Source organism: Erpetoichthys calabaricus, chromosome 5 (genome assembly GCF_900747795.2).
Source record: "Erpetoichthys calabaricus chromosome 5, fErpCal1.3, whole genome shotgun sequence".
Taxonomy (NCBI): Eukaryota; Metazoa; Chordata; class Cladistia; order Polypteriformes; family Polypteridae; genus Erpetoichthys; species Erpetoichthys calabaricus.
In genome coordinates this window covers 145917936-145941904 of record NC_041398.2, presented here as the reverse complement: position 1 = coordinate 145941904, position 23969 = coordinate 145917936, and the positions used below count along the sequence as shown (strand labels likewise).

Below are 23969 nucleotides of genomic sequence, written 5' to 3'. Positions count from 1 at the left end.
AGTTTTGCTGCAGGAATCACACTGGAAGAATGTGGGGAAGGGTTTGGAGGAGGACGAATAGGAATCGAGAAATGCCGTGTCGGCTGCGCGTGGGCTGGACCAGTTTTGAAGAGGAGCCAAAGGCAGCATGGGGAAGGGTTTGGAAGAGGACAAATAGGAATCGAGAAATGCCGTATCGGCTGCGTGTGGGCGGAACCGGTTTTGAAGTGGAAGCAGGATGAACCAGAAGAGAAATATATACAGTATAACAGATGTGAAATAGACCTGCATGATTCCCCTCACCCACCCCTGCACCTAGTTCGATTCCAACACCAGGAACAAATGGCCACACAAAACCACCATACCACCACAAACTATCCTGGGAGTGCCTGCATCACAAGTCCTTGCACATAGAAGATCTAACTGTGGAGGCAGCCAACTCCGAGTTACAAATGTACTCAGTCTGTGTCCATTAATCCATAATGTGGTCAACTCCAGAAGGATCAGATTGTAAAGTCAAGCACCAGGTACTCTTCTGTGTAAATAAATTTTTTACATTTTGGTATACTGAAATCAAATTATTTATTTAATTCATCTGTGTATTTTTTACAAGTTGTTTTTTTCACATCTGCGCTGTCATGGACTGAGCAGCATTTATTTATTCTCTTAGATCATCATAAAGAAATATTATTATTATTATTATCATGACATTCTGCATCTTTGCAGTCATGTGAGTGGCTCATCTGTTTTTTTTAAATAGTCTACTTCTGTACTATGTTACAAAAAATAAATGGTGCTTGCCTGATTATTCTTGCACTGATAAAATCTGTTGGATTACCTTGCTCTCCCTTGTGCATTCATAAGTGCTGCTGCCCAAAATTTAAAATATCTAAAGAGCCTGGCTACATTGCAAAGATTATAGTCAATCTGGCGCACGTGCAGTTCAGTCTTAAATCATAATGGGGCTGTGAATCCAGGCATCATCCAAGATTATGGATACACCATTCAGCATAAATCATCTTACTGAGTAAAATTTATCACTAAGGAAAACCTCTGTCTTCTGTTTTTGCCAGAGAAACAAAAGACTTAATGCTGTTTTAACAACTGAGCTAAGCTATCTTTATATGCAAAATCTAGCCATACACAGGGATTTTTACTTGGGCAAGTAGTCAGTCAGTTTAACTTAAGCATGAAATGCCTGCTTACTGATAAACTACCATCTAGAGATGCACTGACATGGAAATTTTGGACCGATAGTGATAGTTTACTTTTCTCTGTCACATCTACTAATACCGATACTGGTAGCATATTTTTAGAAATTTGCCCTCCATCTGCATCTGTGTTTCTATATAAATTGTAATATATAAGCACAAACTAGTTAAATGAGGTAAACATTTTCTTCTTAAAATATTTTTGATTAATTTGCACATCCAATACAAGTAACATACACTTTTAACCCTTTTCTTGTTAATACATTTTAAATGAAAACAAGCTGTACTGCAGATATAAATATTAGGATACTGAATTTTGCTTTTAGACAGTCGTAATTGAATGCATTAACATACTCAAATATTAGCTCAACTGACAACCAAGTAGCATTCTGTCATGCTGACATTGCAGTTTTTTTCCTATTTATCTGTGACATAGACAGCATACTTGTCTCTATGATGCCTTTTAAATGACTAACTAAACTTTTATTATACATCTTGCCTAGTCCTTCAAAACAGAACAGGTGTTTCATAATAATGTTTTCTTTTCTTTGGCATTCATGGTGAAAAATGACCATACAAACAATATTCTATGCAGCATTGTTCATTGAGCAGTATTACTGTATGTTTGTTATACATTTAATGTTTCATCACGTCTGTCTGATCTAAAACCCAATCTAAATCCATTAAGTAGTTCTCTTGTTCACTCGCTAAGTGGCCGTAAGGAACATGCCCCGAGGCTGGCGTGTAAGTGAGGAGATCATGGTGACACCCCATGATAGGCAGTCTGACTCTATCTAGTGTACTCACCAATTGTGGTAGAGTTTGCTGGAAAGCTCGGTTTCTCTTTGTACTGAAATCACCATAATCATGGGTGATGACTTGAGGCAAGGCTAAGCCACACACACTTACAGACTATGTGTGACTCTTATAACATTAATGAGCATGCATTATTCAACAACCTCATAATTAACTATCCCTATACCCATTATCAAACCAATTTAACTGTTCAGGGCTGTAGGGGCTTGAGCCAATCCTGGTGGAATTGGGTGCATTATTCATCATTCTTCTTGGAAAGTGTTTTTCACAAAACATAATGTAGACCTGCTTCTGCTTTTGCATCTTCTTAGTTACCTAACAGAACCCACACTGAAAGTCTGATGATCTTTCAGCCAGCACATAATGAAAATGTTCTTCTAAGCGATATTATGTATTTTATTGAAAATAGATGTCCAAAGTTGTGCATTTGTAAATGATTTTAAATATGCCCGCCAATAACCTAAAACCCTTGATAATGTAATATTTGTTGTCTTTGTTGTGTAGAAAGTTACTGTAGGTTTGACTTATTCATAACTGTATCTCATATAGCCCAGCGATGGATTTGGTTGGTTCCTGCCTTGTACCCACTAATGGTGGAATAGGCTCTGGCCCCTTTTGAGACTGAATTATATTAAGCAGGGTTTTAGAATGTCATGTTATGTACTGTATGTCATATATGAATAAACTGTTTTGCTTGTATGAGAGTTTAATTTGTTATTTGTAAACAAGTTAATAAATTTGTTTTCTTGAATTGAAATTAGGTGTTTTTAAGTTCTACACTCTTTTTTTGCCAAACCAGTTAAAAATGTATAACTTTTTTTGTGTAGGTTGACAAGGAGACCAACACGGAGGAGGATACTCTTCAGGAAAATGTGGCAGTTAGGCCAAAAGATAGAAGCAACCTCAATTCCAGACAGAGATCATTTGTGAGGAACAGCATGATAGTGAGATCACAAACCTTTTCTCCGGGGGAGAGAAGTCAGTATATTTGCAGGGTGAGTGAGGCTGAATTTCTCTGAAGGATTGTTTGTGTTGCTTGTTGTTTTTTATGCCTCCTTGACCAGTTGACAGACAAGTAACGCTATGTCTTCCAGTTCATTTACTTTCATATTTTCCTTTGCTTTATTGATCTTCTAAACTGTGTGATGGATTGCAGTATAAATATTTTCATCTTTTGAAAGGATTCCATCTTGTCAGACATGTTAAGCAGTTTTTTTTTTGAAGATTCGTCAGTTTGTATACTGATTTTATTTTTATTTTTTGCCATTTGTTGGCTTCATTGATTGCTTAGAATCAGCTTTAAGAGAATGAAGTCTGCACTTCCAACAGTCAGCTATTTTAAAATCTGGAGCAGCTAATTTACCCATCAATAACAAAATAAAGTGCAGATCTCAGTAGGGGGTATTTGTTGCTGTCAAAAGAACACTGCATTGTTTTAAAGAAAGACGTGTTAAAATGGTGTGTTCAGCATGATTTCACTCCCAGTTTTCGAATGCCTTTAGGTCAGAGTACACTAAAATATGAAAATTGCCCTTCCTTTTGACAGTATAATGCTGTCAGACAGAGGTTGCCTTTGTTTTTCATTTGGAATTTTCTGTCTTTTATGAATGCTGTTTCAGATTCTGTTTTCTTGTAGGTAAATATCAAAAGTGAAGCTTTTTTTGGAAATTAGAAAGTATTATGACAGTTAAATATAATGTGGTCTGACATCATTAAAATTTTCATTTTAAATTAAATTATGGAAACAAACAAAATTGCAATGTTAAAATGTTTAAAACATGTTTAAAATTAAGACAACCAAAAATGTGGTTTAGGCTAAAGAAAATAATCATCCTATATGTATTTGTCAAAGACTACTCACTCATTTTTCTTTCTTTTGACAGTTGAATCGCAGTGATAGTGACAGCTCAACACTGGCAAAAAAATCTCCTTTTGTGCGAAATGCAACAGAAAGGCGAAGTCTGAGGGTAAAACGGGTAAATATCCTGGCTTGTCTTCCATGTAAACTTCACAACAGTTGGGGAGGTAAATCAAGGTAAAACAAATTCTGTCAGGGTGGAAGTTACCACAGTGACTCAAGTGCATAAGAATAGTTGAGTTTTAGCCTTTATTTCATTAGTAAGAAGTATTCTGAAGTAGTGCTGGTGGTGTGTATTAATTGAAAACTGGTACTCCTTTAAGTATTGACAAGCTTAAAGTATTGACAAGCAGTGACAATGGTTAACTAATGCACAATTTATCTATGTTAAGTACTGTATACTTTATACATAGGCAAACTTCAGCATTTTGTCAAGGGGATTATACCTAAACAAACCGTTAGGCTCCCTTAAAGTAATGCATAGACTAAAATATAAAGCTTTTGTTTTCCAATAACAACAGCTCCTCTTTACTACTACAGACTATAAGTATATGAAGATTTATAATTGTATCGATTACATTTTGTTAAGAATTTGTACCAGTTACTTTAACCCCCTAATGATTCACTAGACCTATTTAATTTTACTGAAACTTCACTATTATCTTTACAGTTTTCCTAAGGTAACATTTCCAAACTTTCAGTACAGTAGTAGACATAATTTGAACAATTTTCTTATGAAAAGATGATGCAGTGATCCATGTGAATAATTCTGTAATGACCCATGCAGGTTATTCTGAGTAAAGTTCTACTGAATAACATTTTCTTTTTTCCAAACACATGTATGTGACTTCAGTCTGATTATGCTTGAAGAAAGAATTAAATACATTTATCCTGTTTAACTGTAGACAATCTGCCAACCAATGGTGAGACGGGTAACACAGGACCATCCAACACGCACCTCTTTGGACCTGGAGCTGGACCTCCAGGCATCTCGCACTCGACAGAGCCGCTTGGATGATGAACTGCAGGCACTAAGGGAGCTGAAGAGGAGGCTTGAGGAGATAAAAGCTAAGGGCGAAACTGAGCTATCACAGTGCATACTGGAGGACGAGCGGTTTCAGAAGCTTCTAAAGCAAGCTGAGAAGCAGGTATTTTATCTGTGTAACTCATTGTACTGATTTTCCTCTCCAAGACAATTACTTTTCAAGCAGGTTGTATTGAGTAATAAGGTAATAAAGAAAAACAACTGAACCAGCTTCAAGTGTTTCTTTGTATCAAGGGATTATATTGATCTTGTAACATCATGGGGTAATTGTTCTGCCAATAGGGTGTTACTTTCAAGAGAGCCATATTGTAGTCAATAGTGTGTTCACATCTGAACCCCTGGGAATTTTTAGCAGTACATACTCTGCCCTGTGTAGTAGATCTGTGTATACTGATGTTTAAATTCATTGTTGTATTCTATGTAATGTCAATATTTATTTTTAATTTATTGGTTCATTCATATAATACTAAAGTAAATTATATGCATCTTTAGCATATATTCACATTAAAAAATTTAATTGAATTTAAATGAAAACTGTAGACAGAATAACTAAAAAAATAAAGGTAATTTTCTATTAAATGATTAAAAGCCCCTACATCTTTTTTGAGAAATACTTAGTTTAGAGTAGACTAAATCACCTCACATATTTACTCTCATCCTGCACTTTTTGGAAACCACTTATGAAGAAAAAGTTATTTTGAAACATTTTCTAAACCCTGTTGTTCCTGGTTAGAATTGCAGGAATCTGGTGTCCATCTTAACAGCAACAAGCCCAAGGCAGGAAAAGCCCTGGACAGTCCCGGTGAAACCCTTGGTCTACTTTGGACCTGGGTATTTGTATACAGTATGCACGGTGTCCAAGTGGACTGTAACTGTTTCACACATCTGCCTTACTATCTTAGAAACCATCTGTCTTGACAACCCAAAGGCATTTGCCGTCTTACGCAGTCTCCCCTCTTCTGCTAAATAGTAGAGTGTGCAGGCAACATTTTTGACAACACTGACAGGTAATCTCATTACAGTTGTCTTTCCTTCAATGTGTGGGCGAACCAGCTCACTCAAAGACAGCAGTGATATCTTAAACAAATGAAAATTCGCTTCAGCAACATCCACTTTGTTCTCAAAGTTATCAACCAACCAGAGGTCTGTGTCTTCGGAGTGTTTGATGTAGCAGTGACCTCCGTTTGCACATTCTGACACCTTTGTTGTTCAATATAGTAATAAAGTAATTGTACGTTTAAATATAAACTTGAAAAAAGTCCCTTTAACAAAGTTAACACCAGCACTATTTTAGCTACAACCGCAATTGCACAAAATTGCCACATATAAACAAAACAGATAATGGCGCACACACTGACGTCAATCAAAGAAGATACCGGTACGCATTCTGACGTTACAAGCCAAAAATACAGTTCTCCCTGTCTACATGTAAACAGGGAAGACGGAGTTTCTTAACATCTTCATCCTGGATGCAGTTTTTCAAAAGGTCAGTTTTCAGGGATCTAAAACGCAGTTTGTGTGTGGACAAAAGGCTAAAACGCATACAAAAAGCTACATTAAAAAAAAATACCTGGGTACATATGGACAATGTCCAAATGAATGTGAATATGTTTGCCATGTGTTAATAATTCATTTTTTTCAGATTTTTTATAGTAACCACTGATTACCTAATTCAGAAAAAAATACCTCATGATAATTAATTTTCTATACTTCAGCAAATTCAGCACCCATTTACAAACTGCACCCGTAATCCCTACCTCTTATGGTTTGATGAGTGAACTTTTACATGATAATTTAGTAAAATGCTTTTTAAAATTTCAGTAGGCAAAACTGTAATCAAACAAGGAAACAAAATCCTTCTTTGTGTGGCAACACAGCTATGAAGTGCAGTTCTACTAAAGGAGAGAAACTAGGCTGGTTTTGTAATGCTTTTCATGAAAATATGGATGTGCCCTTGAAATTTCCAAATAAAAAGAAATATCTAGTATTTTGCAGAGTAGTGATTGAAGTTTTAAGGAACCATTTTAAACATTTCAGTAAAGTGAATGGCTGTTATTGTGACTTAAAGGTAAATGTTTTGAGTGACTCACTGAACACACTGACGTTACAGACCAGCTTGAGTTTTGAGCAAAGAAAATTTAAAAAAACTACATTATGCAAATATAAACATTTACACAGAGCATTTATACTTGCATAGTACAAACTAAATACTTGTAATACATTTAGCATTTCTCAAAGGTGAGGGTTTTATGTGGATCATGAGCCATTGCCATCTATTATCCTGAAGTCGACTTCTGGCTTCATCATGTAATGCTGCTCAAAACATATGTACACTTAGTGTATATTCATACACAGGGGAATGGGGTTGAAAATCAAAGTTTTCCACAAAGTATTTTGTTTAATGTAATAGATAGACTGGCCTGCGTTATATTTTCAAAGTCTTGCAAGAACCTCAAGAGTCTTTATAGGGTTTTACTTTTGGCAGAAAATCATAGCTGTACCTTCTGTGGCAGGATATTATAGTATGTATGAATCGGCATACTCCATTATGCTCTGTGTAACCTAATTCCCAATGTATTGGGAACCTAACTTCCACGTATTTTGTTCAGGTTACTGTGATGATGCAGGTTCTGCTCCAGTTTGGGAGCTCTTGAACCTGACACCGTTGGTAATATCACCGGATGAGCTTGACAGTGAAAAAACAACGAAGCAAGGGGATGGTGCAGAAAAGTGCAAAAGTGCTTTTATTAAAAAACAGTCAAAACCAAAAAGGCAAAAGTGTTCAAAATAAAGTGCAGTACTCAAATGTCTATAAATAAATAACCCATAAAAAGGTAAAATCCCAAACGGTTAAAAAAAGGCTAAAAGGAGACTAAAACAGCAGTAGTCATTGGAGCTACACCAGCCAGACACATCTCCTTCCCAGCCTCTTCAGCTCACCTAAGGTTTGCTCAGCCTACGAGACTTCAGCTGGCGTGGTCCTCTCTCTACCGACCCCCGTCTTAGCTGCCTCCGTCAGTGTCTGCTAGACTGCTTGGGGTTGGTTGTTCTCCCATCTTCTTTCTCACACACGTGGTTGTCCCTCAGATCCCTAGGGCAGACTCCTCCTCGATCATACCCATTCCTCTACATAGTCAATGGGCACGATCCGTCCCTTAAGCACTGATTGCACACTCTATCCGGGACCCCTGACCGCACTGACCTTTTTTCTCAGCTGGCTGGCTCGTCCATTCTCTTGCACTACCCCAATTCTGCTCTTTCGCTCTCAAGTCTTTCGTCTTTTGCCAGTCTCTCTCTGCGCCTCCTGCTTCTCCTATTTATTATGGGGACGTGGCTCAGGTGTGGCAATTAGCAGCTCCCAGCTTCAATCGCAGATGTAGACGACTCCTTACTTGTGCATTTAAGCGAGGATCGCCCACATCATGAGCACCTGGGAACTGCTCCGGCCACACTACCACACCCCCTCTTTAAGCTGCGAGTGTGGCAATCATTTATATAAAAATTGGCCTTTTTGATCTGAGCTGTGGACCCGCTATACCACAGCTGCATTTTTCCACCTCACAGTGTTCAATGAAGATGTTAAGGCCTATACAGTGTAAATGCAGAGATCAATAAGAAAACAGTGAGCTGATTGCAAATAAATTGTTGTAAATATTCGGGTTTAGCAAAACTCAAAAACCAAGCCTCAATCTCAAAAATCAAGCCTGAACTCCTTACACTTCTGAAATAGCACAAGTAGGCCTTGCTTGCACAAAATAAGCCTGCCCCCACCCAAACATAAGAAGTAGGCTTGTGCCCTGCGCACTGAAAAAAGGACCAAAGCTTTTAAATCTCAAAAAGGAGAGAGAAACTGAAAACTTCTGGCCCAAAAAACAAAAACAGATTTTATAAATAATTCATCTCATTTCATCTATGCAATATCCATTTTATGGTGACAGTCATGGTAGTAGCAGGGCAAGCAGGTTAGCCCAGACTTCCCTGTCCCCAGCTACAGATTCCAGAGTTTCATGAGGAATTCCCAGATGTTCCTAAGTCAATCCAAAATATATAGTCCTTCCAGCATTTCCTGGGTCTGCTGCAGGGTCTTAACCCTGTAGGACGTGCCCAGAGCAACTCTAGAGGTGCCACCCATGGGGTGCCCTTACGACATTCCAAAACCTCCTCAACTGGCTCCTCTCAATCATTAGGAGCAGCGACTGTATTCTGTGGCTCTCCTGAATCCCTGAGCTTCTCATTCTGTCACAGAGTGGCAGCCCACCCACTCTGCAGAAAAAACATTATTTCTTCCACTTGTACTCGTTATCTCATTCTTTCGATCATTACCCACAGCACATGACCACAAATGAGGACTGAGGAATTTAGATCAAGATAATTTTGTCTTTAGACTCAGCTCCTGCCTAACCAACATGAACTCATAAAAATTATTGTAAATTTTATTTCTAAAAGTTAAAAATTATACAAAATACTAAGTCCACCCAAAAGCAAACAAAACTAAAGATCCAGGGGGCACTATTAAAAAACAAAATGAAAGCAGAGTTCTGAAAATAAAAATCGAAATAAACTTAACAAAGTTTCAAAAGAAAGGATTTCATGAATGGTGCTTAACACAAGCAGAGGCTAATGATCAGCAAAAAAGCTGAGACATCTCAGGTCCTATATAGGCAAATGGAAGTCCCACACTTGCAGTCCTGCACTGTTGGGCTCAATATACACAACACAAGGAAAATAACAGGACAAATAAACTAAATTAAAATTCTTAACAAATAACAGTAAATCAAACAGCAGAAAACCTAAGATGAAAAAAAAATATCAAGAAACAGAATTTAACATTACCATAGAGAAGCAGTGAAAATCAACAACTAAATAAACCAATGACAATGAACACCATAGACAGAGCCATGGTTGCACCATAACATAAATGAGATCATGTAAGGTATTCTGACAAGTGACCTCAAGAGATTTGCTTAAATTATAACTATCAAAAAGAAAATGAGCAAAACAGGTATACCTATTTATGAGTAAAAAAAATGAGGGTTTAGATTCTTGAATGGCAATAAGATCAGGTGAGTCATAGAACAACAATAATGGCATCATTGCTAGTACTGTCACTGCTGAAAATTCCAATTATTAAAAAAATGAACTCCAAGAACTGGTAATTGGTCAAATATAGTTGGCTGGAGTACATTTCAAGCAAAACAGAAAAATTCCTATTTTAAGGATTTTAACTATTTAAAAGAAATTAATAAGCTGTTAAACCAGTTGGCAAAATATTAGTATACAAAATAATCCATCCATCCATTGTCCAACCCGCTGAATCTGAACACAGGGTCACGGTGGTCTGCTGGAGCCAATCCCAGCCAACACAGGACACAAGGCAGGAACCAATCCACCGCAGGACACACACAAACACACCCACACACCAAGCACACACTAGGGCCAATTTAGAATCGCCAATCCACCTAACCAGCTTGTCTTTGGACTGTGGGAGGAAACCGGAGCACCCGGAGGAAACCCACGCAGACACGGGGAGAACATGCAAACTCCACGCAGGGAGGACCCGGGAAGCAAACCCAGGTCCCCAGGTCTCCCAACTGCGAGGCAGCAGCACTACCCACTGCGCCACCGTGCCGCCTATACAAAATAATGCCTATTAAAATAAGAGAACAATATAATTCATGAACATTTCTTTCTGTTTTTTGTTCTGTGGCATCATGTATACAATATACTTTTTCCTATAATTAATGTCTTACAGTTGTCTTCATTTTCCTTTTATTTAAGGCTGAGCAGACTAAAGAACAACAAAAGCAGGGGCTGCGAGCAGAGAAGCTTATGAGAAAAGCTTCAAAGGATGTTTTTAGATTACGGGAACAGAGTCAGAAAGTTCCACTCCAGGTCCAGTCATTCAGGTGAGTGCCTCTCATCTTTTTACAAGCGGCAGATAGTGGAGTTAAGGCTAGCATTGGTAAACAAAAAGCGTATTGAAAAGGCTGTCAGCGATTAGAAGTAAAGCTCTTGCAGTTATTAAAGATTGCTCAGAAAATTCTGCAGAAAGGGCAGTGTGAAAAGGTCTAACACCTCAGTCCTTCCTACTCACAGAAGTCTTTCTTAATACTTCTACTAGAAAAAGGCAAAATAAATAAATTGGCTGCTCAGTTAGAGAGGTTGAAATATCTAATGTTTTATACCCATCACGCTGGAAGCTCCAGTATTCAAATGTGATATTTTTTCTCTGCAATTGTATTGATGCATATGAATTATATCGTAAGAGAAGATATGAGTATGATGCACAACTTCTTAAGTAGCACATTTGAAGTCATAGACTATAGAATACAATAAACAATATATGCAGAAGTACAGTGTAATGGTCTTAAATATTATCTAATAATTTGCTTTTTTGCTATATACTGTATGATGTGAAACTTCAGTTCTAAAAATACCTGAAAATACTTTATCCATCAATTTTCTAACCATTACAGGAGCCCTCTCAGTATCAGGCACAAGAAACTAGCGTACAGTGCCAGTCCATTTTAGGACACAATAACGCACACAAGCCTAACTACTCATATAGAGTCAATGTAGTGATGCCATCTTAGTATAGTTAAAAGAAAACTAGAGTACCTGAAAAAAAAACAACAAATATGAGGAACAAACTCCACACAGCCAGGGTTCAAGTCAGGAATCAAACTTGACACACTGTAGCTACAATGTAGCAGTGCTAACCACTGTGCCACCATCACATTCCCCATCAGAAATCGAGTATTTGACTTCACAGAACAAAAATGGAAATTATCCAGTTTTGCTAGGATAGACACTGCAATAGAAGAATAATCCAGGTGTGCAAGCTTGTCTGTCTCTATAAATATGAGATGCAAAGGCTATAATTTCTTTAATTGTTAAATGCAATAATGTACTTCTTTAGTTGTTTGTTTTTTGCTATAGGTATTCTCCCTAGGAAAGTTAAATTAAATGTTATTTACAAAACACAACTTCTTTTTCATTTCCCTCATGCTTTATGCAGTTTAAAGAACATATAGATAAATGTGAGGTCTGTTGTCTATCTTCAATGTTTTAGAGGAGAATCCTGAATTTTATTTTGATTTTTTTCACCATAGGGTAACAGTTCTCAACCGGTGGTACGCGTACCCCTAGGGGTACAGGAAGGGTTATGCAGGGGTACGCAGTGACATATAATTTTGCGGGTTTTTTTTCAAATTTTCCTTCTGTTTCGATTTCGAACTCAAAAGTAGGAAAAAAAGAAGAAAATGTATAGGAATAGGAATTCAGGTGTAGTTTCAGGTGTTTGACTCATGACTGCTATTCTAAATAAATAATGATTGTTTCAATCAGTTTCAATGCTTTAGTTTAAATTTTTAAACTTAAAACAACCAAAGAGTTTGAAGAAAGTCGCAGTTTGCTACGTGACTCATCACCAAAACACATGCGACAGTGCAGCTGTGCTATAGCATGGAGTAGATTTTCTTCGGAAAGTGGTGAGGCGTGTCAAGGGGATTAAAGTTCCAAAAATAGAAAATTTCTGCTGTTGCTAGGCCTACAAGCAATAGGTTGGGGGCAACGCGTGAGTCACCTCCCCAACAGGGTGGTAGCTTTTAAGAGAGGACAGCCTCTTCAGTGCAAGAAAGGAGTTGAAGGTGGTTATAACACTTGATTTCGCATTGTTCGCGGGAACCCCAAAAATGGACCGTTTTTTAGTGTAACGGAAGGGAAGTGGTACCGATGCGTTCGCGAAAGTGAATGATTCGGAAGGTGTTGGGTCATCTTCTGATAAGTCTGGCCAAGGAATTCCTCAAAAACGGCCGTGGCAGCAGCAAGATAAGAAGCTACCAGAAGATTCATCTGCGGGCAGTAAAATACGACAATATTCTGCAGAATATTTAGGCTACAGTTTTGTCAGCAATGGTGCGGACCCTCCACTTACACTCTGTGTCATATGCAACAAAACTCTGTCCAATCACAGCATGAATCTGTCGCTTCTGAAGAGACACCTGCAAACCAAACACGCAGAATTGAAAGATAAACCACTGGAATATTTCAAGAGGCAACATAAGAGTATGATGAAAGGCACCGCAATGTTTCACGTATATCTGCATACATCTTAGAAAGCTTTGCGCGCCTCATATGAAGTATGTCTTTTGGTAGCGAAAACAAGGAAACCTCATACTATTGTTGAGGAGTTGGTACTTCCTGCAGCACTAAAAATTGCAGAAATAATGATAGACAAGAAAGCAGTCGATACGGTGAAAACTATCCCACATTCGGATGATACTGTATCAAGGAGAATTTGAGAAATGGCTCACGATGTAATCCAGCAAGTCTGTGAGCAGATCAAACTCAGAAAACAATTTGCATTACAACTGGATGAGTCGACAGACGTATCAAACGAAGTTCAGTTGATGATTTTTGTTCGGTATGTTGATCAGGTGAAGGGACTTTCAGAAGAAGTGTTAGCTTGCAAAGCTTTGTCGGGAAAAATAACAGCACAAGAGATTTGCAGAATTTTTTCAGAGTGTCTCGCCGCTCATGGACTTGAATGGATGTGGTGTGTTTCTGTGTGCACAGATGGCGCAGCTAACATGACGGGCCACCGAGGAGGCTTGAAAGCGTTGGTGAAAGGGAAAAATCCATCAGTACAATGGAATCACTGCATTATTCATCGACAATCACTCGCCTCGAAACACTTAAGCGTGGAGTTCAATGAGACACTGAACACTGTGGTCAAAGTTGTGAACTTTATCAAGTCATGTGCTCTGAACTCTTGGCTCTTTCGACTGGTGTACCAGGACATGGGTTCGGAAAACGTAACTTTCTTCTTGCATACCGAACTCAGGTGGCTGTCTCGTGGAAAAATTTTGAACAGGTTATTTGAGCTCCGACACGAAATTTACGTCTTTCTTAAAGATCAGAAATCTGCTTTTGTAACACACTTTGAGGACAAGCAGTGGTTATGCAAAGTCGCATATCTTGCCGACATATTTGCAAAAATCAATGAGTTGAATTTGAAACTTCAAGGACAGAACAGCAACATATTTTCTTCCATTGACTACGTGCGATCTTTTCATAAAAAAGTTATCTACTGGAAAAACAGAATTTCTGCTGGACATCTTGCAATCTTCCCAACAATTTCATGTTTTTGTGAAGACTCAAACATCAAGCTTTCAAGCTTTTCTAATATCAAAGCATTGATCATTTGAAGAATCTAGAAAACGAAATTCTCCGATATTTTCCTAAAATTGAAACGGATGGTGCCCAGAACAACTGGATTTTGAATCCTTTTTGTGAAAACAATGTTGAGACAGCAGAACTTCCTGATAACTTGAAAGAGAAATTATTTGAACTTGCGGCGGACAGAACTTTGAAAGCAAGAATGGACAGCAACATAGGACATTTCTGGCACAGTATGCGTCAAGAATACGAAGACTTGAGTAATGCAGCATTGTCAGCATTGTTGCCTTTTCCATCGACATATTTATGTGAAAGTGCTTTCTCGACTTTGACTGCAATAAAAACTAAAGAACGAAACCGGCTCCAGCCTGAAGGTGATGTTATACTAGCTGTCAGCAGCATCCATCCTCACATCAAATCTTTGATGGCACAAAAACAAGCCCAAGTATCGCATTAGAAAGGTAAGCACACGCCATTATGAAAATAAGAACTTTTATGCGCGAACTTAAGCGCGAGGGGTATCCACGGACATACTTTCACACCCTTTGGGGGTACAATCACAAAAAAGGTTGAGAACCGAGGCCATAGGGTAAGTTTTTTTCTCAAAAAATGATGCTTACTTGCCTTTTTATTTCAACAGACGTGCCACTACTTTAAAACATTGATAAATAAGGGACCAAACTTTTACTAATATGGTCAGGAAAACTATATGTACATCCTTGTCCATCCTCTTCCGCTTATCCGAGATTGGGTCACGGGGTCAGCAGCTTGAGTAGAGATGCCCAGACTTCCCTCTCCCTGGCCACTTCTACTAGCTCTTCCGGAGCAATTCCAAGGCATTCCCAGTCCAGCCAAGAGACATAGTCCCTCCAGCATGTCCTGGGTCTTCCCTGGGGCCTCCTCCCGGTTAGACGTTCCCGTAAGACCAGGGAGGCGTCCAGGAGGCATCCTGATCAGATGCCCAAGCCACCTCATCTGACTCCTCTCGATGCGGAGGAGCTGTGGCTCTACTCTGAGCTCCTCCCAGATGACTGAGCTTATCACCCTATCTTTAAGGTAAATCCCAGACACCCTGCGGAGGAAACTAATTTCAGCCGCTTGTATTCGCGATCTTGTTCTTTCGGTCACTACCCATAGCTCATGGGGTAGGGGTAGGAATGTAGATCGACTGGTAAATTGAGAGCTTTGCCTTACGGCTCAGCTCCTTTTTCACCACGACAGACCGATGCAGAGCCCGCATCACTGCGGACGCCACACCGATCCGCCTGTCGATCTCCCACTCTATTTTTCCCTCACTCGTGAACAAGACCCCGAGATACTTGAACTCCTCCACTTTGGGAAGGATCTCGCTCCCAATCCTGAGAGGGCACTCCACCCTTTTCCGGCTGAGAACCATGGTCTCGGATTTGGAGGTGCTGATTCCCATCCCAGCAACTTCACACTCAGCTGCAAACCGATCCAGAGATAGCTGAAGATCATGGCCTGATGAAGCAAACAGGATAACATCATCTGCAAAAAGCAGTGACCCAATCCTGAGCCCACCAAACCAGACCCACTCAACGCCCTGGCTGTGCCTAGAAATTCTGTCCATAAAAGTTATGAACAGAATCGGTGACAAAGGGCAGCCCTGGCGGAGTCCATCTCTCACCGGAAATGGGTTCGACTTACTGCTGGCAATGCGGACCAAGTTCTGCCACCAGTTGTACAGGGACCGAACAGCCCTTATCAGGGGGTCCGGTTCCCCATACTCCCGGAGCACCCCCCCACAGGATTCCCCGAGGGACACAGTCGAACACCTTTTCCAAGTCCACAAAACACATGTAGACTGGTTGGGCAAACTCCCATGCACCCTCCAGGACTCTGCCAAGGGTGTAGAGCTGGTCCACTGTTCCACGTCTAGGATGAAAACCACACTGTTCCTCCTGAATCCGAGGTTCGACTATCTGAAGGACCCTCCTCTCCAGGACCCTCGAACAGACTTTACCAGGGAGGCTGAGGAGTGTGGTCCCTCTGTAGTTGGAATACACTCTCCGGTCCCCCTTCTTAAAGAGGGGGACCACCACCCTGGTCTGCCAATCCAGAGGCACTGTCCCCGATGTCCATGCGATGTTGCAGAGGCATGTCAATCAAGACAGTCCTACAACATCCAGAGCCTTGAGTAATTCCGGGCGTATCTCATCCACCCCCGGGGCCCTGCCACCAAGGAGTTTTTTGACCACCCGTGTGACCTCAGTCCCAGCGATGGGAGAGCCCTCCTCTGAGTCTCCAGGCTCTGCTTCCTCATTGGAAGACATGTTAGTGTGATTGAGGAAGTTTTTGCCTCAGCAACCACCGAAGCCGTATTCCGCTTGGCATGCCGGTAGTGCTGGACGGTATACCGGTTCATACCAAAAACCGTTTTTTATTTTTGTTATATGGATTTTTCTTATACCGCAACACCGGTTTAAATAGCCTAAACAACATTCGGAACGTGGCGCAGCGGGAAACTGTTTAAGGGGGGACCTTTTTCACTGCTGCACCACTAAATGCTCATGCAACAGAGTACATTCGTTAGTGGAGGTATTGAACTGTGAAAATGGACAGAGAACATTCTGAAACTGAAGCTGTAGCAGACGATAAAGTTGAACGTGATGACACAGAAGAACTTTTGCTGAAAAAAGGAGCCGTGTCTATTGTCTGGAGATACTTTGGTTTTAAAAGGTCGGATGTGGACCATTATGTTCAAATGTGTGAATGCTGTTTCTATACTACTGGATAATACTGCAAGCCAATTTGTACTTGTTTTATTTTTTTCAATACTGTGCAATGTACATGGGTACTGTGTAATAGTGTGACAACATGTTGACTTTATTCTCGACATTTCCACTTTAATCTCAACACGACGAAAATAAAGTCGACATGTTGAAGAAACCGGTATAATTTTGAAAAATACTGTGATATTGAATTTTGGTCATACCACCCAGCACTACCTGCCGGTACCTGTTAGCCACCTCTGGAGTCCCACAGGACAAAAGGGTCCGGTAGGACTCCTTCTTCAGCTTGACAGCATCCCTCACCGCCGGTGTCCACCAACGGGTTCGGGGATTGCCGCCACGACAGGCACCGACCACCTTATGGCCACAGCTCCGGTCAGCCGCTTCAACAATACAGGCACGGAACATGGCCCATTCAGACTCAATGTCCCCCACCTCTCTCGGGACATGGTCGAAGTTCTGCTGGAGGTGGGAGTTGAAGCTACTTCTGACAGGGGACTCTGCCAGACGTTCCCAGCAGACCCTCACAATACGTTTGGGCCTACCAGGCCTGACTGACATCCTCCCCCACCATCGAAGCCAACTCACCACCAGGTGGTGATCAGTTGACAGCTCCGCCCCTCTCTTTGCCCAAGTGTCCAGGACATGTGGCTGCAAGTCCGATGACACAACCTCAAAGTCGATCATCAAACTGAGGCTTAGGGTGTCCTGGTGCCAGGTGCACATATGGACACCCCTATGCCTGAACATGGTGTTCGTTATGGACAATCCGTGATGAGCACAGAAGCCCAATAACAAAACACCACTCGGGTTCAGATCAGGGGGGCCATTCCTTCCAATCACGCCCTTCCAGGTCTCACTGTCATTGCCCACATAAGCATTGAAGTCTCCCAGCAGAACGAGGGAGTCCCCAGCAGGTGCGCTAATCTTCTTGTAAATGTAAAAATTGTTTTCTTTAATACATTTCATAGAAGCACATATCGTGTTAAGTATTTCTGATATGATTGACTTTGTCTTCCTCCTCAACACTTCTGTATGGGTACGATGTGCTTGATCAACCTTCTCCATACAGCTTGGTCCTGCACCTTGTCAACAGTCAAGCTATTTTCCTTCAAATCTTCCTTTAATTTACCCACCACCTCCACATTGGCCTCCCTCGCTTTCTCTTCCCCTGTACTTTCATTTAGTTGAGGCGATTTATACTTATAGCCAAGAGCCATAGAAAAACAATAGGGTAATAATGTTCTAAATTGCCAAAACCAGCTACAATAATACATTTTTGTTATTATTATTATTATAATACAAGGTCTTATATGTTTTGTGACTCTTAGTGGGCCCTTTAAGTTTTGTTTTCATCAATGCTGTTCCACATGGCTAATTTTTAAGCATTCATCCCATACTGCCTTCCTTAAACCAGTGTTTTTCAACCTTTATGGTTGTAACCCAGTTTTGCCTTTTTAAATTCATTGACAATTCATTAGCAGCTATTGTAAACTTGGTGAAATAAGCATGAACGAGGGATTCTCATTGCTGAAATGTATTCATTTAAAAATAGGGAAACATATTCTGCAGCACTGCCGATTGTTTAGGTGATCCACTCACAAACCCATGATAGAAACTCACAACCCGGGTCACGACTCAGTGGTTGAGAAACACTACCTTACACAGACCTCGCATGCGGATTTTGAGACATGAAGATTTATTTGTGCCACTCCACATCTGCAGTTAAAGTATTTCTACTGGTGATCCACTCTAGACGCAGAGTGCCTCTTTTTCAATGACCTGTACACTTTATAATCGACATACAGCCTATTTGACATTTGGCCAAATGCCTTGTCACACAGGCAAATAAATGTCAAATAAAATGAATATAAAATATGTTCCAAAGAGCCAAATATCAGAAGGAGCTTTTGAAAAGGCATAATCATAACCAAATTAATTGAGGGATTATTTTTTTTACAGATGATGGCAGCATTTAACATCTGGTAAAGCATTTTAGATAAGCCATTCTAAAAGGCATAAAATATTAAGGAGGAAGGCAGTCAAGGTATGGCGACCACCCTTTATCCATAGCATCCAAAGCCTCCTTAAATTCAGTCATTGAGAGTATGGAGTCTAATAAGGAAAGCTTCAGTGAGCTTGGAAAAGGACATCCCTTATTAAAATGAAGTACATTTGAAGGGGAACTGTTAAAATATCCTGAAACTAATTTTGATGTAGATTCAAAATACTATTTCTTAATCACTGCGGTTTTATTGTAAGAAGTCCTGATTTCATTTTGATGGTTAAAGTACTACTGTGCAAGTCGCATCTCCAAAGACTGGGAAAATAGGAAACATTTTCCTGCCATTAGACAGTTTGCTTGGTGTACATGTAGTGTGTTATAGTTGCCAGATATTCATTAAGTCTTTTTATATGTTACTGAATTTTAATTTTTTTTTACCAAAGAGAATATTCTTTTTTGTCATTTAGCAGTGTGATTTGTGACTTATTTGCTTTTTATTTTCTAGGGAGAAGATGGCTTTTTTCACCCGAGCAAAGATCAACATACCTTCTCTCCCAGCAGATGACGTGTAAATGCTGTTTTCTAGAACATATTGAAATATTTTTCCAGTTGAACTTTTTAGCTGAAGATTTTGGTAGGGTAGCTACTTGAATATATAAGTTATAAAAAAAAAAAAAAAAAACAGCAACAACATAGAAATTAATGTATTTGTAATATAAATAAATATAATGGTTATGCTTATGTAAAAACAAAAAGAAATAATGGGATTCTTCTTCTGAGAAAACCAAAGTAGAATAATTCTGGTACATTGAGGATAATGCGTTTGTACAGTTTGTATGTATGTCTGGCATGCTTTTTATTCTGTAAAGATGGGACGCAGGAACAAAAGCAGTACTAAGTGTGTTTATCAGTACAAACACCACTGCTTGACTCATAATATTCTGTTCGACAGAATGTATTCTATTGTTTTCACTGTTTTCATGTGAGTAGAGTGTAAATGGTGGCCACTGGCCACAGAGTGTTTTCATGAGAGCATTTCTGTTTCTGTATGGAATGTCTTGTGAATATGTGATCTCTGGCGCAACCCTCCCAGGTGCTCTGTGGAACGTGAGCTTCTACAATAATCATCCTCCCGCTTCTGGGTTGCTCCTTTCCACTTCCAATGAACCTCCATTGAAGGAATTGGGTGTAAAAGAGAGGCTTTTGTGAATGTACAGTATTTTTTGGTTGCTGCACTGATTTTTATTCTTTAAATATTGCAAAGGTTTTTTTCTCTTTTGCACCTTGCCAAAATCATCATTACTTACAACATGAACCCTCTGTGTCTTTTTTAGCACTTAGTTTCTCCCCTTTATTTAGTATGGTTTTTAATTATGAGCTATACAGTACATTTCTGTTCTTTCATACTTTACTGTAAATCCAATTGCTCGCTGAGAAAATCATGTGAATTTGTTGGATATGATTCTGTGGCAGTCAGTATCTGCTGGTATCCATACCATGCTAGAACAGATTGTCATCTTGAATTGATCAATTGAAAGTACAATTTAGTCAAATTTGTTTTAGAAAAGTTCACTTGATCTACAGCACTCTGCTTGAAAAATAGAAAAAGGGGCCAAAAGAACAGTTTCATTCTTGCAATAAGAGTAAACCTGTTAAGACAATTTTTACTACAATACAATTGTATTGTTTTATACTCACATTACATATACAACTGGCAGTAAAAGACAGCTATAAGCTGTGCGTTTGGACAAGCGGAGCACACTGCTCGGTGATCTAATTCCAGACAGAGAAATTCTTCCAAGTTTAGAAGCCTTTAGTGTTTAATGGAGGGGCATTGAAATCACATCATATATAAAAATAAGTAGGTGCCTTTTTTCTGTACATTATGTACTACAGGAGAAGTGTCTGAAACTTTGAAAATCCAAAGTTTTTTTTTTTGTTTTTGTTTTTTATTTTTATTATTTTATGAACAAGATCTATACAACCAGCTCCTCTTACAATGTGATTGTGTTCAGCTTTCAGTTGCTGCTGAAAGCTACAAATATGTTTTCATTTTTTCAAAATTTGTTAAGCACAACATAGTATTTTTGTTGCTGTTTTGTTATTCTGGGATAATTTTCTTCATAACTGATATTTGTATTCCATGGATTATACAAGTTATAACAAATTTCTCTGTATTTTGGTTATTACCTATTTCTATTGTGTTGAAATACAAGGGGAGGGATGCACGTTTCATCTGAATGTTAGGAACACACAAAGCACTGTATTTATATATAAAAATAGTCAGATCTAAAATATCCAGCCAGCATTTATAAAATAACTAATATCTGTGAGCCTATTGGGGCTACAGTGTAGGAACAAACATTGCCCTTTATGGGCCGTGGTGTCTGCTGCCATTACGAACTACCAAGCAACTGCTTTTATATTAAGAAAGTTAACCCTCCAATTAACATGGTCTAGTTAATTACACATTAAGCAGAAACCATTTCCAGTTCATGATGATGGCTTTAGAAAGATATAAGCTTCTGAAATGAAGGCACAAACAATCAAATCTGAGGGCATTTTGATTATATGCTATTTGTACCCTGCTGTGTAGATGACGCGTTTTGAAAGTGGTCATTGCTTGAAACTGGCCAACTTTAACATAGAATAACAATTATATTTTGCAGACCAAAAGGGTAAAGAGTGCCAGTTAAATCACTTGTGCAAACTAATACAGCTATATGATGGTTTTCATCCATGTCTTTGTCCTGTGCACCATGCGTATAGCAGGGCCTGTGTGTTTATGGATTGTTGAAGTATGGCACTTCCATACTAACATAAGGGTTATGCTACAAATGACTGCGACTTTATATAAATTAACAAGTAACTGTAAACAGCTGTTTTTGTCAAATATGTGCTTCACAGACACCCATTTTACAGGACAGGAAGCAAATATTTTCCATTAGGTTTTGGGAGATTTCAGAGATTGTTTTTGACCCACTGTCTATTATTGTGTGAAACTGAGAGAAAATTAAAAATGATAGCATTTTGCCTGTTATATCTAAAGGTATGCTAACACAAGGTCAGTTAAACTGAAAAGTTACTACAGCACTCTTTAAAAAATTAGCTCTTCATCTCTTAGTCTCATGTTTATTTTAAAGAGAGAGATTTTAAAAAATACAGTTCTATAAAAAGGAACGCCATACACAAGAATATAAAGCAAGACAAGAGCCTCAAGTAATTAAACTCCAATAATGTTTCTGAAACAAGTGAAATATTTATTGATAATAGGATCTTTGCCTCCATGGTCATATCCAGCAGACCTAAAATGAAGTGTTTGCTGATAGCAGTATTCTAAATCAGTCAAATACTTCAGCCTGTCAAGCACAGATTTCCTCAATATGCATAACAAACATTTAATCATAACAGGATTATATCTTTAAAAATTTATGTTGCATTCAACATTGTTATTTTCTAACTAGACTGCAAGGTCACTTTTCTTTGGCACCTGTGACTTTTGATCCTGATCCACAGCACCCTTCTGTTTATTTTACATTCTCACGAAGACGGAATAGCAAATATATATGAGAACTTTTTTAAGCGAACTACAAATTGGTTGTGTTTTTAGTGTATCTGGCCAGCCTTTGATTATTGATACTGGAGATTTGTCTCACTTAACTTGTTTTGCTTAGTAAATTTATTTTAAATTATACAAAGTGATTCAAAATTTTAAATGAAATTTGCAGACCATGTGTAATTTACAACATGTTAAGATGCAGTGACAGTCTTAATTTTAAAAGATACAAAATTCCTTTCAAGTGTTTGGGAAGCTCAAGAATTAAATATGTATGGAACCAGCTTTTTTTTTTTAATAGAAACCATCTTACTGGTACCTATCTGAGTGTTCACCTTGTTGTCTTACAGCAATATTTCATTCATACATTAATATAAATATTAATTTATCAGTCTCCTGCTTGCCTTTTCACTAGGGAACAAAAACATTAAGGTTTAATGAAGGTCTCTGTCATGACTTGCCAGTTTGTTTGATTTGTAAAATGCATTTAGAATGATGTTGGTAGAATTGTAATTTTTGATTTTTTCCCATTTATTTATTTACTGTGGTATTTATGTTCTGTGTAGTTCAGTTCTGGACATTTTCTGATTAAAAGTTGAAATGTTCAGCTGTTATATACTTAATAGAAAACTATTTCACATGGGATTATATTATATATATTCCTATGCGTGCTGAAATCAAAGCACCTTTTATACCCTAACTCTCGTGGTTTCACACCACCTACAATTACTGACACAGTATAATTATTTTTATAGTTTATTTTTGACATTGTATAAGTTCTATTATACAGCCATCATTATCTCTTAAATTAATATGTAAAATCAGTAGAAAAAATACATTCACAAAATATTCAGAGCTTGTGTCTCTCTCTATTACATTGGACAGATACTTTTGTTTAGTTGCTGTGAAGAAAGTTGCTGTGAACATGATTAGCCAAACCGAACAAACACACATTCTTTAGGATTTTTTTTTTTGTTTAAAAAATTGAAATACAATTTTAAGATGCTCAGAACTGAACTCAATGTTAAATTTTTATCTTCACGTATATGTCCTAATTTTGTCTTAGTCTGAAGTAGTGTATAAAATATAAGAATGCAATGTGTACTGTTCTCTGCACTTTCCACATTTCAGTAATTGGAAAAAATACAACTTTTAAACAAATGATTGTCTTGGGAGTTTCTTTTACTTTCAAACAACAAGAAAGTATATTGTAGTATTTTATACATTTCTCTGTGGCTGTACGTTCTAACATAATAACTGTGCTATCCTTTCCATAAGGTAAAACAAAATGCCTTGAAGAATGCAAGCATGAACTGTTACCACCCCCCATGAAATGTTTATTTTTTAACATACATGGACATATCAAAATTTGATCTTCATTTAAACAGTATCTATAAAAAAATAAAGGTGATATAATACAACAAACATCATGCAACATTTATATTTTGTTGTCCATTGTATATTTTATATTATATCCCCAAACTCCTCCCAGAATTATGCCTCTTTGAATATGCAAATCAATATAAATAGCCCTTGGTGGCTCTGAGGCTAAGGATCTGCGCTGGT

General features: G+C 38.5%; 1 protein-coding gene across 1 annotated transcript in view; it reads left to right on the top strand.

Annotated features, from left to right (window-relative positions):
• Positions 1–22696, top strand: part of LOC114651996 (protein WWC2-like) — a 350362-nt gene extending 327666 nt beyond the window's left edge. Inside the window, exons 19-23 of the mRNA XM_028802133.2 lie at positions 2834–3001; positions 3890–3982; positions 4770–5012; positions 10688–10815; positions 19353–22696. Of these exons, the coding sequence (XP_028657966.1) occupies positions 2834–3001; positions 3890–3982; positions 4770–5012; positions 10688–10815; positions 19353–19419 (699 nt within the window). The 3' untranslated portion in view covers positions 19420–22696. The remainder of the gene's footprint in view (positions 1–2833; positions 3002–3889; positions 3983–4769; positions 5013–10687; positions 10816–19352) is intronic.
• Positions 22697–23969: the final 1273 nt, after the last annotated feature.